The 17,634-nt window shown below is 39.6% G+C and overlaps 2 protein-coding genes across 2 annotated transcripts; both read right to left on the reverse strand.

Moving 5' to 3' along the window:
- Positions 1-1,075: 1,075 nt before the first annotated feature.
- timm17a (translocase of inner mitochondrial membrane 17 homolog A (yeast)) lies at positions 1,076-8,661 on the reverse strand. The gene is made up of 6 exons (XM_059330288.1): positions 8,604-8,661; positions 6,755-6,854; positions 6,188-6,251; positions 5,822-5,950; positions 4,910-5,020; positions 1,076-2,007 (listed from the first exon to the last, which is right to left on the reverse strand). Exons 1-6 carry the CDS (start codon positions 8,627-8,629, stop codon positions 1,931-1,933), a joined length of 507 nt encoding a protein of 168 aa, XP_059186271.1. The 5' UTR covers positions 8,630-8,661; the 3' UTR covers positions 1,076-1,930.
- Positions 8,662-11,120: 2,459 nt separating this feature from the next.
- On the reverse strand, positions 11,121-17,126 carry lmod1b (leiomodin 1b (smooth muscle)). The gene is made up of 3 exons (XM_059329623.1): positions 16,592-17,126; positions 13,322-15,067; positions 11,121-12,548 (listed from the first exon to the last, which is right to left on the reverse strand). The coding sequence occupies exons 1-3, from the start codon at positions 16,877-16,879 to the stop codon at positions 12,522-12,524; spliced, it is 2,061 nt and encodes a 686-aa protein (XP_059185606.1). The 5' UTR covers positions 16,880-17,126; the 3' UTR covers positions 11,121-12,521.
- Positions 17,127-17,634: the final 508 nt, after the last annotated feature.

Here is a 17,634-nt window from a genome sequence, read left to right on the forward strand (position 1 = left end):
AGTCGTTCTTAAGTCACAAGCCAAAAGCAACTTTCGGTTTATACACAGGTACAACATTTGATCCTTTAAAAGTTGTTAATGTTTGGCCATATTAGACAGGACAAAATGACTGCCTTTGAATTAAACTTTCTATTTTTGGAAAATAATCAACTTTGATAATGGACTGCTTGCTGAAGTGCTTTTTTTCCAGGTGAAAATACCAAAACAAATCCTTAATTCCAGCATCTAGTAGTTGTTAGTTGTTTTTTATAACAGTATAATATATGTCCAGCTTCAAGTCGCAAGTATAAGCAATTTTCAAGTAAATTCACTTCAAGTGTTCACATCAGGTCAACTTTCCTCTCAGAGCTGTTATATTGTTAATTATACACCAGACCAAGTGCTTTCAATGTATGCACCTTAGAAGTGACATAACTGACATGTTTTATATATTTTATAGATGAAATGACTATTTGATTAGTCAAGCAAATAAAAGCTAGATTAATCATTATCTTTTAATGGAAAAAACTGCAGTCCCAGATGTAATATCTATACTGTGTCCTGTAAAAGCTCTTTCTGTATTTTTTCTTTAATATTCTGGTTCTTCTTGAATGATTTGCAGTCAGATGTCTATTTCTATTTTTGTGATTTGTACTAGACTTACATCTGAAGCGTAAAGCTCTGCCCTGATATAAACCATCTCTGACTCCACATATCAAACTGGTGACGTTGGGAGTTGAGTCAACCAGCCCTTCCCTGTCACCTTCTTCATCCAGTGTCCTTCACCTGTGGGCTTCAGACAAATACCAGGTGTGTGTGACACAAACATACAGGAATGTGAGGGGAAAGTGCTCCCTTATGTGGCGTCTGTAAACACATCGTACAAGAGTCAGTTGCACAATACTGGCCAAGACAAGAAAGAGCCATGCTGGTGTGGATATGTTTGGGAGGACTACCCTCTAGTGGGGGATATGTGATCCTGCTCAGTACAATACATTAATAAAGTAAACTAATTCTCACACATTATCTACACTTTTTACAAGCCAGACCAAAACTAATGTCATAAATGTATTCACAAGACTACAACAGACACAGGTAACAACTTATTTCTTTATTGTACCATAGTATAATCTATCATACACATTTCATACAGTAATGTATCAATCCCTTGCTTGAGTTTCTCCATTTTTTTGTACTGCCTAAGCCATAATTTGTCATTAGCAGCCTCTGTGTTGAATGTAAAAGCACTGTCACATAAAATAGAACAATCTGGTACAACTCTTACAATCCAAAATAAATAAATCACTTTCAGACAAACTAATATCAAAGGAATAGCATTGTATCTGATTTGTGTTGCCTTCTTAAGTCTGACTAAAATTAAATAAAAAAAAGGGCCAGCCAAATGTCAGCGGCCAGCCCAAGCAGGTGACAATATTTAAGGCAAATAAAGACTAAATTAAGAACAGGAATTCAAGCAGAAAGTCTTTACTTTATATACACATAAGTAAGCAATACTTATTTATGATTCATGACGTTCCATATGTGACTTGTTTTGAGAGTTTCAACACTATCTAGAGCTTCTCAGTCTTGACCTTCCACTTGTCAGTCAACATGCAGTAAATACTGTATATGAAGAAAACAGAAAAACACAGCTCGTCCGCACAAACCATCAAACAGCAGATCTCATCACATGTCTGTATTTAACCAGTGTAAGGTGACACAGATGCTCACGACAAGGCTGAAAATGGCAGAAGGCAGATCTGTACATGGCTCTTTAGGGGAGAAGGGGAATGAGGATGTATTCTGTCCTTCACTTCTCTGAGACGGTCCATAAAGTCGGATGCAGTTGCTATTGTTTGATGTGTGGTATTTTACACCTCAATTTCTTCTCTGTAACTTCAGCAAGGAATTTAAAAAAGGCCTAGTGGAAAATAAGTGAGGGGGAGTCCTCTCACTGGTATTGTCTGTAGTCTCCAAAAGAAGGGGTGGGCATGGGAGCAGGGGCAGGTTCCTCTGCAAACTGGGGGCCTGGAAAAAAAGGAAAAAATAAACTTCTGAGTTAGATGACTGCAAATCAGAGGTTAAGAGTTAACTAAGTGGGCATTACCCTAAAATATAACTTAATCTACACCTGGTTTGTGTCCTGAATTCCATATTTCATACTAATTCTAAAATAGCTTTTTAACGTCATGTAGCTCTGCAACTAATAATTATGCTTAATATCGATTACTCTGCAGCTACTTGTCATGAATAATGGATTGCTGCAAAAAATAAATAAATACATTTGAATAACCATCACAATTTCCCAAGGCCCAGTTTTACTGACAGTTCTGTCTAACCAACAATCATAAAACATTTATAAAGCTAGAAAATGTGAATCTTTGCTTTAAAAAATACAAAATAGGGGTGCCCCAATCAATAGCAGAGGGTTCACACAGATGCAAATGCCCTGAGCTGTGAGTTCCCAAATTGATTCCCAGCTGGCCAGGCCATTTGCTGCCTTACTCTCTTTCCACACATGGGAAATTAAATGCTGGAAATGGCCAAAAAAGAATCTTTTTTAAAAAAGGGACCTAATCAATTATCAGAATAGTTGCAGATACATTTTTGGTGATTTTTTTTTGACACTGGAAAAAAAAAAATAAGTAGACTCACAGAAATCGGTATGTATTCTAAAAAAATATGCTTTTCAAGTTTATTGTTGAAGTAAACTATTGTCCCAATATGCAAAACACTGAGGAAATGGTGGAGCTGCTCATAACTGGAAAAAACCCCAACAAATTATAGAAGATGGTGTGTAGAGAGAGCTCCAGGAATATCTTTTTAATCTATGCAAAAAAGGTCTCAGTGAACAATGATTTCTTGTACACTGACTGCAAAACAATATGCTATGAAAAATTAGTTTATACTTGTGTATATTATGAGTATGTGGTTCAGATTTTGGGACACACTATTAGAATTGAACCAATATTTTGTCACAGCAGATATTTTCACTTATTGCTGCAGGAAACGCACCATTCTAACAGATAACATTAACAAAGGCTCTGGTGTGTCCTAAATATAACACTCAATAATGTTATTGATTACACCTGTGCTTTTCCTGCCATGTGTCAAAATCTCCTGCATAAAAAAAGTCAATGGATATTTACTTTTTGAAGTCATAATTGTCGGGTGAAAACCTTTTGTGTTTTACCTTTTATCTTATCTGTAAGTTAGGAAACATTTACAACACAGTGGCCCTCATTTATCAAGCGAGCGTAGAAACGAGCGCAAATCTGAGTGTATATTTCGTCTTACGACAGGGTCCACGTGTGATTTATCAAACGATCGTATCTCGCCAATCACAGCGTAAGAATAATCGGCTTTTGATAAATGTGGCGGCTCGAAACAAGCATCATTTAAATACCACGCCCTAATATATACCCGATTCAGAAGACTCGCCTTCAGAGTTTACGACACCGAAGGACGCAATACGGCCAAAAAGAGGATTTTTTCACCTTCTAAAGTCAGCTTTATTAGCAAAGTGCACCGTTACAATTAACAATAGGGGCAATATAGACATATTACAGAAATACGCAGCGACGGAGGTTTATGAAATAAAAGTACTTATAGTTATAAACTCAAACAAGTCCAGTGATTATTTTACATTTGGAGCACGGACTTAGAAGTTTTCAGCTTTTTGGTTGAAGGAGGTAAACAATGTTTTAAAGTAAGTTTTAATTCTAAAAGAAGTGGAATTTCTCAGTCAGAAAGTGAAACGCTGACGTCCAACAGCTGCAACACAACAAACAGGTTTTGTTTGGCAGCATAAAAAGTGAAAAAGAAGGAAATCAGTGGTGCTGTCAGCAGAGTAGCGGACTATTAAACTCCCGGCGAGGTTTGAGTAATTACATCATTATATAAAGCCCAATAATCTATATAATATCCGAATATTGCTATTATTATGATGGAGAGATATTATTGACCTCTTTACATTTACTAATAATGATGTCCTAGTCAGAGGAGCGTGTGGCAGCGCTGATTGGAAATGTTTCTATTCGGGCAGCACCGCTGGTGAAGGAGACGCTGACGCTCCGGTGTCGGAGCGGGATAATAATAATAATAATAATAATAATAATAATAATAATAATAATAATAATAATAATAATAATAATAACAACAGTAAACAGCAGAAGACAACAACATTTAATATCCTCAGCTGGTATTCTGTTTAAAGAATTTCACGATCGCAGGGTTTATTTATTTATGGATTATGTTTTAATGATAAATTATGTACCGTAGTCTAAACATGTTTTGCTTTGTCACTATTAAAAATCAAAACACCACAGAGTTTAATCAGCTCCAGGCATTGATACAATAGTCTAAGATCAATTCTCCGACTCAGACGTGTGGACTTCACGCTGACTCAGATTTGCGTACACGAGCTGAGAGCAGACGTGAGATCTGATCGTACCGTCCGCTCACGTCCAAATTGATAAATGCAGAGGCTTGCGTAGAAATCATCTTACGCCCACTTTACGCACACTTTCTGACGTACGCTCGTTTGATAAATGAGGGCCAATGTCTTTTAAACCCGTTTAAAAACCCATTAGTTACACTAGAATCACAAATGCATACAGCTGGTATTTATATCCCCGTAGGATATAAATATGCCAGCAGGTGGAGAGGTTGCTAATGTGTCTGCATTAGACAAAGTTGTCAGATGTAGGGCAACCAGCCGGCACCTCTTCCTTGCGATCCTTCACAGCTAACGAGGCATTTAGACTTGCCTGAATTTGTGATCACTGATCTTAATGTTTTAATAGCTGGTGTAAAGGAGGTAGACTTATAATACAGAAAATCACCAGACTGTGTTCTGTCTACGCAATATCCTTGACGTCTCCATCGATCATTTAACAACACAAACTTCCAGTATCAAAGCATTACTCACCAGTTGGGAACTGTGAAGAGGCAAACCTAGTGAGCAAGATACCAGCACCCTCTATCAACGCCAGCAGGATACCTCCCATGGCTGCAGAGCCTACCATGGCTACTGGTCCATCTACAGAGAAACAGGACATGTTAATACATTACACACAAACACACACAGAACATTAGTCTGCAAATTTCACAAAAGAAGTAGTTTAAACAGGGAAGTTGAGCTGTAAAAAAAATCAGTTATGTATGGCATTAACATAACTTAAAGCCCTGCACACCCATGCAAGTGTTTTAACTTGTTCTACCAAATTAAACCGGTCTTCAGATTTAAGTTAGGTGGAGCCTTAATGGGAATTATATAACGTTATCAAAAATTAATGTAATAAGATGTTTTTTCTGCCCGAGTTAAGTGCAACAAAATGAACCTGACAGCAGAAAGATGTAAATCCACAGAGTCATGAGAATGAGTTTAATCAAGCAAAAGTGAAAACACCTATGTGAGTGGATAATACGAGTGTTAGATCTAACCCCATGGCTGCAGTTTAGTTTAAGAACACATTTGTTTGGACATGCATTGCTGTCTACAGTTTTTTTTTAAACACCACCACTAGAAGTTAGGTAAGAAATTATGTAATTACTTATATAGGGGCTTATTAACATGACACTCAATGGAGATTGATGTTGTATAATGATGCACGGTAAATCCAAATCCAAGCTCTGAGGTCTCCCTTCAGTTTTAAAAAGCAAAGTGATGAGCAAAGTGTTCATGTTTATTTGAGCTGCACGATTATTGGATTCCACAATCAATATACCAAGCAAACTGATATCTGGAGCCACACACTGAACAGTTTTACTGTTTACTGCCATTCGCATGCATGTACTATCTGTTTACTGTGAACTGCCAGCTTCTTCCAAGCTTACTCACTTCTTGCAGCAAGAATAGCTCCTGTCATGGCCCCACTTGTAATTGAGTTCCAGGGATCCTCCTTTCCTCGAACTTTTACTAAACCACAGTCAATCATGGAGAAGAGGCCTCCCCATACTGCAAAGCTTCCTGCAACCCAAAAAAGATCCACATAAGTTCAGCAAGAAACAGTTAGGAAATGCTTGTTGGGCTATTAAGCCATCATCGTAAGTTATACTTGGCACAAAATGTATTTCTTTAGTATCAAATACTCAACAACTGAAGGCTTGTGCAGTGATCAACATGATCCAAGCCAGCCTGTTCTGGAAAGCACTGATAAAGCAGCGCTTTAGGCATATAAGGTTTAAATTCAGCAGTGATTCTTACCTCCAAGCTGTGGGGCTCTGGTCTTGATGGCGGTCATGCTACCTTTCATTCTGTGGCTCATTCCCTACAGGAGAGAGCAACACAAAACACAGATCAATGGAAACTCCTTGTCAGTCCATGATTTGTACCTCTATGAGGACATCAAAACTTCAGATTATGGCCAAATAAAACACTGAAGAATGTGTCATTTTTTTAGTTTACTGCTAATGAAGTCTGTTTTAACATAACAAAGGCTTTTAACATTAACTTCCCCTTTTAGGACAGGGGAAGTGTTGAACATATTTATTTGTTTATTCATACATAATCTAATATATTATGTTTTACTACACTTCCAAGTGGTGATACTTAGTGCAGTGTACAATACAGGTAATTGGTGTCATACAACTAAGCTGCTGAAATGACAATGACAGTTGACTCTGTCATTTATCATCTGACCATAACAAAACTTAGTGAAGTGCATGCTCTGAACAGTATAATGTAGAATGATCTGTATGAGGCTGTCATAATTATTTTATTAAATTGAGACAATTCAGCAAGAACAGTGTTAGGCAACACAAGTGAACTTACTGAGGGTGCATTTCTGAAGCCTTTTACTGCTTGAAATATTCCTCCACCAATAGCTCCCATGGTGAAGGCTCCTCCACAGTCGTCCACGATCCTCCAGGGGCTGAAAGCATAGCGAAGGTCATTGTCATGGACAGTACATAATGTGAAGTTGCACTGGCCTGCCTTGATATATCCAAACGAGAACAAGCCAAGGGGAATTGTAGAGGAACCAGCACTGCTAGTATCTTAATATGGAAGTACACTGATGCTAATCTTAACAGGGAAAAAATATTATAGTACCCTTTCAGTGTTTGCTAGTGATTAGATTTCATTAGGTTAGAGCTGTGGAATATTAAATCATCCATCTTTGCTCACTACATCTTATCCTTTCTTACCCTCTGGTTACTACAGGTTATGAATCCCTTTAACAATACAAAAATGTTAAACTGTCAGTTATCTCATCATGAGAAACATGTCATATTACGCATCCATGTATACATCTAATCCATGACTAAATATGTAAAATGACTACCAAAGGATTTGACCTCACTGGTTACTAAAGGGCATCTCAATTTAAGCAGAATATGGAAATCTAATCTCAAAGTAAATTGAGAGGAGTTTTATTTTCATTTATTTCTAATGCTACTTGCCAAGCAAGTAGCCGCAGGCTGAATAGAAGCAGTGTAGAGATAAAGTTCAGTGCTAGAAAATGCTTTTAATGTCTCGTTTAAACTGTTCTTGTTATAGCTAAACCTGTAACGAGACAGAATGATACCTGACCATGGATACAAACGTACCGTTAATCCTAAACAGTGGCGGTTCTACACAGGGGCCTACAGGGGCCACTGCCCCTGTGAAGAAGACCTTGGCCCCTGCTGTGGCCCCTGTGTCAAATTAATAATAAAATGATAAATTTATAACGATGAACGACGGAACAATTTATACCTATTTTTTGTTCAAACAATATCTCATTGTACACAAAAGGAATACAGAATGTGCACATTGTATAATGTGCAATAAAAGCTTATATATATATTATTGCACAAAGATCATTCTCACTCTACTGCACTTTCAAATTTAAAAAAAGTATTTGTGCACAAGAATGAGAAATGTCATTGTCGAACAAAGTCTCATTGTTTCAATCAGTGTATACCTTCCAAATATACTTAAATGAGATTTTTAAATAAGCTAAAATAAAGGGTTTGAATGCTTAAATATAATCTTTGCTGTTTTTTAATGTGCCCCTCTGATTAAACACTGGCCCCTGCTTGGCCCCCACAGTAAAACTGGTCTAGAACCGCCACTGATCCTAAACATTAGCTAAATAAATGACCTTGACTTCACATTGGCACTATTTATTACAGTTTCCAGATCAATTAGTCCCCAGGTACCCTTCAACAGTTGTTGTGCAACCCTCAGGTTGCCCCCAACAGATAACGTTAGCACACAGGTGGCTAACACAGCTAGCTTACCAATATGCAAAGCAACATGCTTAACTGATATTAAATAAGAGCTGAAATAGCCACATATTCGTTTAACAGTGACTGACGATCATATATCACCTTGAACACTCAATGAATGGGGTCGGTTAACTCAATGTGATAACATGTGAGCGTGTATACCGACAAGGTCACTAACAACGTGATTAAGCAACCACAGTCCAATGCTAGCACACACCGCCAATACAATTCTATATAGAGTTAGCATCTGTGCTAACGATAGCTAAGAAGCAAGATTTGAGATGTTTCGGTTGATGCCACAAGTTGTAACATATAAATAATTACACACACTTAAATTGGTAGTTAGTTTAGAGAGAGGTCAAAGTGAACCATGGGGTAAAAACGACATTTTATCCTGTTATAAGACTCACCATGGTTCTCTGGCATATTCCTCCATCTTGTTCTTTTGGTGTTCCCTCTGACGTCACGCTTATCGGCAGCTGACGTAACCACACGACGTGATCTCTTAAAGGCACATTTCATGTGTTTTAAAGGAAGCGACGCTTTCACAAACAAGTGATTAACGCGAGGGAGTAAGATGTTACATTTGGGAACATACTATCTATTGATAAGGATATATTTTAGATCGTGGTTCTTTTAGCCTTTCCTTTTTAGCATTTAAAATATATATTTTTGGGACTTCAGGGACTCCGTACATGTGGGCGGTTGTTTATTTACTACATCAGGAGTATCTACTGACAGTTGACCCTGGGGGGCAAACAGGTGTGTCAAAGCCAAAGCAGGTATGCTTTGCAGCCATGCAGTTAACCGTTTATCTTCTTATCACATATTTAATTTAAAAGTTATTTAAAGGGGGGCAAAAATAACAAAGAAGGGAATAAAGAAAACATTTATTCGCCTCAATGGGCCCTTGTGGGAAGATGAAGAGACAAGTACTATCAACTATGTAATTACAAAAAAGAATTAATCTAATAAATAAACAATGTGAAGAAATGCCTCTGGTACTGCAAAATAAATGACATTTTACAATTTTGGCAGCATCAGATAGTTTCCTTTGGAATAGTAAAGACATACAACAGCAAAAAAAAAATGCTTCAAATCTAGTTGTTGATCTATATTTTTTCGGTGTGTTACACTTGTGTCTGTAATGAAGCCATAAAAATATTAGTTTAATGATTCATAGGGGAAGTTTTTCTACTATTTACTCTGCCTCTCATTGCAACTGTTTTTAGTGTTTTTCATGTGTTTTGTCTGTGCTGTTTGTTCTTCATTGTGTTTTCTCTGTACTCTCGACATCATTTGAGGGGTTGCCCTCAATGATTCCTCGAGAAATGAATAAAGGATAAATGAAAATATTTCCTGATAATTTAATATATGAATAGTCTAGAGGAGATGAACACACAGTGAAGCCTATTATTTGTTACTGCATGTGAGCAAATACGGGTCTATAGTTTGCTCCAATAGATATAAATGACAGAAATGTTCATATTTCCTTGATATATCATCCTATCGTCCTGGTCCAAATACTACAATACCCATGAGCCTCGGCCATCATTGGCATGCAGTGGAGGCCTGTCAGAGGCCCCATGGTGAATCCAAACACTGACAGAATATGAGATAAAAACATGAAGCCATAGCTGCATCCTGTTTTATTAACTGATTTTGGTTCTTGTGTCAAAATCTTGATTTAAGGCCGTAGTGGTATGAGCTGATATGGGGCTTACGTGTTGTTTTTATTCTTAGATAGATTTGTTTTAAATCAGATTGACACAGCAGACCTGGTTCATGTTATATTCCAGAAAAGGCGGGTCAGTAGAGCAACCCAACAGCTAATTTTCCTCCCTAGCAGGTTCATTAGGCATCATAGAGAGAGGAAGGACCATATAGAGTGAGTTACATGTGAATATAGAAGACTGTCCTCTGAGTTACTTTCTGCATACAAATCACCAAGTTCTCCTCAGATCCCCTTTACTGGCGCTGAACAACCAGTAATCTCAACATTTTCAGTCCTTCCCCTCTTATTCCTCCATGTGAGACCAGTGCCGTCGGTCAGGAGAGCAGCTCCAGCCGAGAGACAGACCGCTGGCCTGCAGCCCATTATTAGGAACGAGAATGGAATGAATTGCAGAGCAAGCTTTCATTGAGAAATGCCCAAATATAGGCATTTCATGGATGCAGAGGCTGAGGCAGCACGATGGAGACATAAACTTGCCTGCTGCTGTTCTCAGGATGATGGCTGCCTCACCAACTGGAGGGAAGACGCCACACGGCTCAGACTGCTTCCCTGCAGCTTTAAACACGTAATGGAGAGAAATGTTCTTGAATCCTGGCTGCAGAAGAGTGGTGTCTTGGAGTGCATAAGGATAATGGAGCGATTCTTGTCAGGATTCACATGCACCACAGGAGTCCTTTAAATCTATTATTCATGCTGCAAGTTAGTTGTTGTCTGTGGAAACATATCTATATATGGCTCTGTATATAATGTGCACATCTTCCTGGAAACAGCTACATCTAATGTGGAATGTACACAGTGAAAATGGAAATGCCTGAGTATATTTTAACAGTTAATGATGTCATATTGATTAATTAAGTCTGTAAGTCCATTATAAGGAATTAGTGGATGATGGGAAGGCCACAACTGTCCAACGTATTGGAAATATTTGCAATAAATTGTAAACAGAGGCTCTGAATGCATCCCTCTTGTTTTGGTTACAGCTAGCCAATGCTTTCATTTAGAACGGTGAATAAACATTTTAACTGGAGCTACTTAGCGTATCCATTGTCAGGACTTAATGCTCCCCCTGCAGCCAATCAGAATTGAGTATTCACCCACACAAGGGTACAATATACCATCATATGTATAGAAACATGCATTTACAGTACATAGGATATTTTTGATTAAGCATACTGAAAAATGTTTGCAAAAGTTATTTGTATTTAATTTAATTCTGTGTATTCTGAACATGTTAATGACATCAGCCAGGCATAACTTGTGATTTATCATTGCAAACATACCAGAATCTTTTATTGAAGACATACAGGCTCTGTAAGAAAGGCATGTGTAATCAGATATGACAGAGAATCCTTCATTACACATTGCACATATGAGTGCCTCTTACATTTTTTTAAAACACATTTAAAGGTGCAGTCTGCGATTCCTATCCAATACACTTTTTGCTAACACTATTTTGTGTTCGTGCACAGGACAGGGAAAAGGTCATGGATGCATAAAGAGAAAGGCAGTGCGAGCGAGAGGGTAAATCTGGCACATGCTAGGAGCACTGACGGGGTGTGTGTATTTGTTTGGGTGTTCAAATAGCAACAATCTTTCCCCAGAATCGCAGACTCCACCTTTAACCTTTTTTTAAATGACATTCACTTAAAAGTATGGCATAAATCAACAGGAGTGTTGATATAAACCAGTAATGGCTAAGGTTAAGACATGTGGATGTATTACATTACAAGTTATGTAAGGTATTCAAACACCCTGGCTAGAATGATTCTGTACAAAATATAACATCAGATACTGAAGGACAGCCATTTGCACTTCCTGATAAAAATGCATTATGTAATTATTTCCATGCTCAAACTCTTTCGTCATGCACCAGGATTCCACTGGGCTGCTTTCCAATCCATTAATCCCTGCCTGAGATGTCTTGAGATTTGGCAAAGAGACACACAATCAAAGACCACCGTGACCTTTTTGTTTCTTACCCAGATTTTCTTAAGTCAGGCCGCCATGTTTGTTAATTCCCTGATATTTCCGCCATTTCAGAATTCCCAGTTTGAACAGATTTACAACTTACAAGTATACGGTGGATTCCCTCTCCACAAAAAAATAATAAATGGTCAAATCAATGTCCACTATATCACCGATAAACTTTTTGTATATTAGAATTTTATAAAGTTATTTGAATCTCTTATTAATAAGCTCATCACACACTCCCACAATGCTCACATTCAGATGCATACACAAGCCAACATGTTATATGATCGGCTTCATATTATCTAGTGCAAATAACCAGCAAAGCGTCAATATGTACTGAAGACAAACAACCACAAAACTCATGGCACTCTCTGCAGTCGGCCAATAGAGAGCCCTGCATCACTCATTCTCCACAGAGTCCTTTTGGTCCAGTGTTTGAGGGGAGAACTCATAGTGAGGGCTAGTCATCCAACTGATGGGCATCTCATGTTTCGCTTTCTCTATCCGTCCCACAGCCCCGCAGTTCTTTGACTGCATGCGGGCATTGTACAGTTTATCTCCTTGAAAACCTGTGGTGAAATGTCTCTCTTCTTTTTCTTTTTTTCTATTCAAAAAGAAAGTATTACTGCAACCACTTTGGCACCGGCACCTGTGGGAAAAATAAAACGTAAGTATGTGAGGATATATAAACCCTTTCTCACTTCTACAGATGCAAAAGGCAGCTTTTAGCAAGATGACACACCAGGCCTTCAATTAACTCCTCTCACTTATCCTAGGCATGATTAGATGCTCAGGGTAATATAAAGAGTGCAAACATTTGTTAAGGGCAGGAGGAAGGTGTGGTGGATGGATCAAACTAACCAAGGACCTTGCACATGGAGCCCAGTGTTTGTGTTCAGTGTGAAAACAAAAAGCAACGTTGTTATTTTAATTTAACCTGTAAATTAACTCCCGTACAGAGATACATCATGTTCAAGGTCACATATGTAACTGCGTCCAGTAATATATTCATACAGTGGTTATTTTAACCCAAACCCTGAGCTTTTTCCTAACCATGACCAAGTAGTTTTGGGGCCTAAACCTAACCAAGTAGTTTTATAAATAAGTCGTTTTTTTGTCTCCAAAACTTAACTAAGTAGCATTGCTATCTAACCATAAACAAGTAGTTTTGTTTCCTAAACTTAACAAAATAGTTTTTCTGCCTAAACTTAACCAAGTAGTCTTTGTGCCTAAATTAAAAACAGTTTTGTTTCCTAAGTTTAAAAAAGTAGTTTTGTTTCCTAAACTAGACCAAGTAGTTTGGCTGCCTAAACTTAACTATGTAGTTTTGGTGGCTAAACCAGAAGTTTGACAAGTTGGGAGTGAAAATGTGTTGAATATACTGTGGGGCTGCTAACCTATTCATAAACCTGCCCTACGTACCTTCTTGAGTTGTTTCTTATCGCTTCCTCTGATCGAGGCGAGCAGTTGGTCCCTTGAGTTCTTACTCCCGCCTGGGCCTTTTCCATCCAGCTTCCTCTGCGACACCGGGGTCAGAGAGTTCCTCAGGGCATCTACATCCAGCATGGGAGGCGGAGGAGGAGGGGGTCCACCCCCAGGGGGAGGTGGAGGTGGTGGTGGCGCCAGACCTCCAGCTCCTCTTTTAGGTGTCAGCTTTGGTGACGGCATAGGTGATGGTATGGGAGAAGGTTTGGGGGAAGCTCTGGGTGAGTTTCTCAGAGATCCTCCACCACCTGTCTTGGGTACCTCCAGTGTCCCCTTCTTCTCCCCGTTGGCCTGGGCCTGCTTCTGCTCCTGCAGGCGCTTTTGCCGCTGTCGGTCCATGTTGCGACTCAGTATGTTTGTCGTAGTCATTCTGGGTCCAGCTAACTCAAAGTGGTAGCCCAGTTTGAGCAAGGTGGTGTTTTCCTTCAGGATCTTGGTCATCTCCATCTCGGTCTTCCCGCCACAGATGTGACGCTGGTTTTGAAAGCGAAGCTCAGTCAGTGTGGAGTTGTGTGGCAGCGATTGGATCAGAGACAGGATGCCCTTTCCGGTGAGATGGTTGGAGTCCACGTTTAAGCTGGTGATAGTCTTGTTGTTGCGTAGCGTTCCTGCAAAGGCGTAAGCCACGTGGTCGTCTGCACGACAGTTAGCCAAAGCAACCTTCTTAACGTTGGTGTTTTTGTGCAAAGCCTCTGCAAACTCAATGAGTGTTTTCGTCTTGATGACCTCTGAGTTGTTGACATTGAGCTCAGTGAGGGAGGGGTCGTTGCTTCGAACCTGCTCCATCAGCTCATCAAACATGCTTGAGTCTTCATCCTCCTCCTCTTCTTCTTTTGCTTTGCTGTTTGGCGTGTTTTTAGCTACACAGTTGCCAAGTTTCTCAGTTTCCTCAGCTTTTTTAACTTTTCCTTTACCATCCTCTTTCTCCTCGACTTTCTTGTCCGTGCTAGTCTTCTTCTCCTTCTCTTTCACATGGTCACTGTGGTTTACCAGCTCCTCTCTGTCTGTTCTTTTCTCTGCCTTGTCATGTTTGACCTGGACCTCACCCCTCTCTGATGGTTGTCGCTCAAGTTTAACATCAGGCTTGTTTTTATCTTCTGCTTTTTTCTCCTCTGCTTTAGGCTTCTTCTCTTCTGATTTACTCTCCGGAGCCGAGCTTTCTTGCACCTTGCTCTGCTTCTCCAACATTTTAGAGACAAGTCCTTGTGTCCTGAACCCCTCAGATTTTCTCTCCTTTTCTTTCCCCACATCCTTTTCTTGTTTTTCTCGTAGCTTTGAGATAATGTCTTTGGTTTTGCTCTCATCTCTTCTCCTGCAGTCTTCTTTCCTGTCTTTGCTGTCATCCTTTTTTTCCTGTAACTTAGAGATCATATCCTTTGTTTTGCTACCTGTGCTCTCTCTGTTTTCTCTTCTGTCTCTTATCTTAGTGTCCTCAAGTTTCTCTTTGGTCTCCTCTTTCACGTCACTCTCTCCACTTTCCTGCTTCCTGTATCTACTCGAAAGCCGACTTCGCTCCTCCTTTGAACTTTCAGGACCTTTGCTGTTTCTGTCTTCCACCTTTGTGTCTCTTTCAGAAACACTCGATTGTCTTCGTAGCCCTACTGTCACATCGTCGTTCCCCTCCTGGCTCAGCCCCATCTTCCTCAGATATTCCTGCTTCCGGCTCTCCTTCTTTGTCTCACCCTGCAGGAAGACAAATATATCAACATTATGTCAGAAAGTAAAGCAGTTAAATGTAAATCAATGCCAAAAGGAGTTATGGCATAAAATAAAAACGGAGTGTCACAGAATGTAGGGACCTAAATCAAAGTAATTGTGTCTCTTTGTAGTCATTTTAAGTCTTTTTGTAGATTATTGTGTCTTTCTGTAGTAATTTGTTGTTGATTGTTTCTCTTTGTAATCATTTTGTTTCTCTTTTTAGTTGATTATGTCTTGCCTTTAAGTCATTTAAAGTTGATTGTGTGCATTTTCTAGTCATTTTGAGTCCCTTTGTAGTCATTTTGTGTGTCTTTGTAATCATTTTGAGTCTCTTTGTAGTCATTTTGAGTCTGTTTGTAGTTGATTGTATATCTTTGTAGTCATCTGAGTCTCTTTGTGGTTGATTATGTCTCTTTGTTGTTGTTTTGTGTCTCTTTGAGTAACTTTTTGTAGGTGTGGACCAAGGGGGTTGCTGACACTTTGAGCCCTTTGGCCTATTCAGTAATTCATCCATGATCACAGCACATACAGAAGGAGGCTGTCATTTCGCATAATTTAAAGATGTCTTTAAAGTGTCATAATTAAAATAATTTATTGGCTATACAGCATAGAACTTGTTCTTGCAGACATACAGTATATAATGCATGGCATGTATAGTAAAATGTATCACCTAAGGCCATGCAAATACTGTATTCCTTTACTGTCACACAGCTCCTCATCCATCTGCTGACTGTAAACACACACACTCTGCCTGACATAATATGGCATGCATGTTTACATTCGGCAAAAGGACAAGGAGCAATTTTTTATAGTGCAGGAATACATTTGCGGCGAGTAGCTTGCAAAGTGTTTGATTTGTGAGTCTCCATCTGTTTTGCTGTGTGAGGCCGTGGCCCTGGCAGATGTATCCTTAAAAGGCAGTGAGCGTAGGAGCAATCAACCAAGGAATTCCATCAGGCCGGGATTAAGGAGCTCCGCAGGGCCTCCGCTCCATCGACTGAAGTGCCTCTCCTTTAAAATCACATACTACAAGAAACCTGGCTCCCTGATACTGAAACAAGAAGGGCTCTTTTATACCATGTCACAGGAGTAATAGAAATGGTTTGGTGTGTTTCTTTTGCTGTTTCTCTACATGAAGATGATTAATAATGTGAAATGCATGTAAGCGCGTCTCAGAGGGGAAAACAATATTTTTCCTGGCACTGAAGCCAACTCTACACTATTTATGAGCTGATGGACTTAGGGTGCACGGTTCCAGTTGGTGCTTTGCTTCAAGCAAAATGAAAAAATAGTACATGAAAGCTATCATTAGAATACCTCAGGGACAGCAGATGTTACATAATGCTGTAATCAGTCTTATTAAAGGGCACACATTGTCATTTTTATAAACGCATCCAAAGCTACCCATATGCAGATCATATTTATTAAAAACAGCCCAAATACAAACATCTAAAGAAGGAATGGGTGGACAATGTGCAGCTGTGCCTGATAAAAATTGAATTCACAAACCTCAAATGACTGTTCCCTTTCACTGAGCCTCCCTTTGCGGTCGCTCTCCCGCCTGCTGTCCAGTTTGGCTTCCCGGACGTTGTTGCTGGAAGGTGGCTGGCCAGCTTGGCTCTCCCCCTGGTCGATAATCTTCCCATCCTCTGGCTTGATGTCTGGCACTTTCATCATGTCCTTCTCCAGCTCTTCCACCTCCTCAGGGGACAGGGTGGACAGCAGGTTGTCCAGGTCTGGGTCCTCGCTGACCTGGCGGCCCGTACGGGTCAGGCCTCTCACCTTTCTTCTGGACATGGTTGCCTTAAAAAAATCTGGGGTAAAGGCTACGCCCGTGGAGGAGAGCAGAGAAAAGTGGCTTCTTTGGAGGTGCTGGTGGTGTTAGTACAGTAAATCCCTTAATTTCTGATTATTGTGTAGTTTCTCTCCTATGGTGAGATGTTGAGTATTCCCATAGGCTGGCGTCCTGCTGTCCCGTCGTGTCCCGCTAACCAAAAAGCCACCAGAGGCATCAATCCTGGGGAGAAAGAGGCTGGACTCTCAGTCTTGCCGTGAGGGGTACCAGTGATGAACTGCAAGAGCCTCGCATCATCAAAGTGGACTGTGAGGCTGGGACATTCTTCGAAATCCTGTGAAAGTGCATGTCCATATTTAGTTCAGGGTACACACTCCTTTAAAGGTAATGGGAAGGGCTGAAGTTTATAGAGATGCCAGAGCAGAGTTACACAGACTTCCTATTACACAATTTATGTTTATATTGGGACCAGCTCTTAATTTTTTGTTTAGTAAATAATCTAATTTTAACAGTTTTGAATATCACAATGGATTTTCTGCCATAGTGAGAATGTCAGCACATGTCTTAGGGACGTTTTGAATCAACATATTCCCAACTTTTTGGTATAAATAGTACAAGTTGAAATATAGTTTTGTTTTACAGGAGCTCAATATAACACCATCAGGCCACTGACTGAGGGAGAAACAGATAAATTATGCGCTAGATTCACACAGTCAATAAACACATGCGGTGAAATACAGTCATACTCTTGTGGCTG

Source organism: Centropristis striata, chromosome 3, assembly GCF_030273125.1.
Source record: "Centropristis striata isolate RG_2023a ecotype Rhode Island chromosome 3, C.striata_1.0, whole genome shotgun sequence".
Lineage (NCBI taxonomy): Eukaryota > Metazoa > Chordata > Actinopteri > Perciformes > Serranidae > Centropristis > Centropristis striata.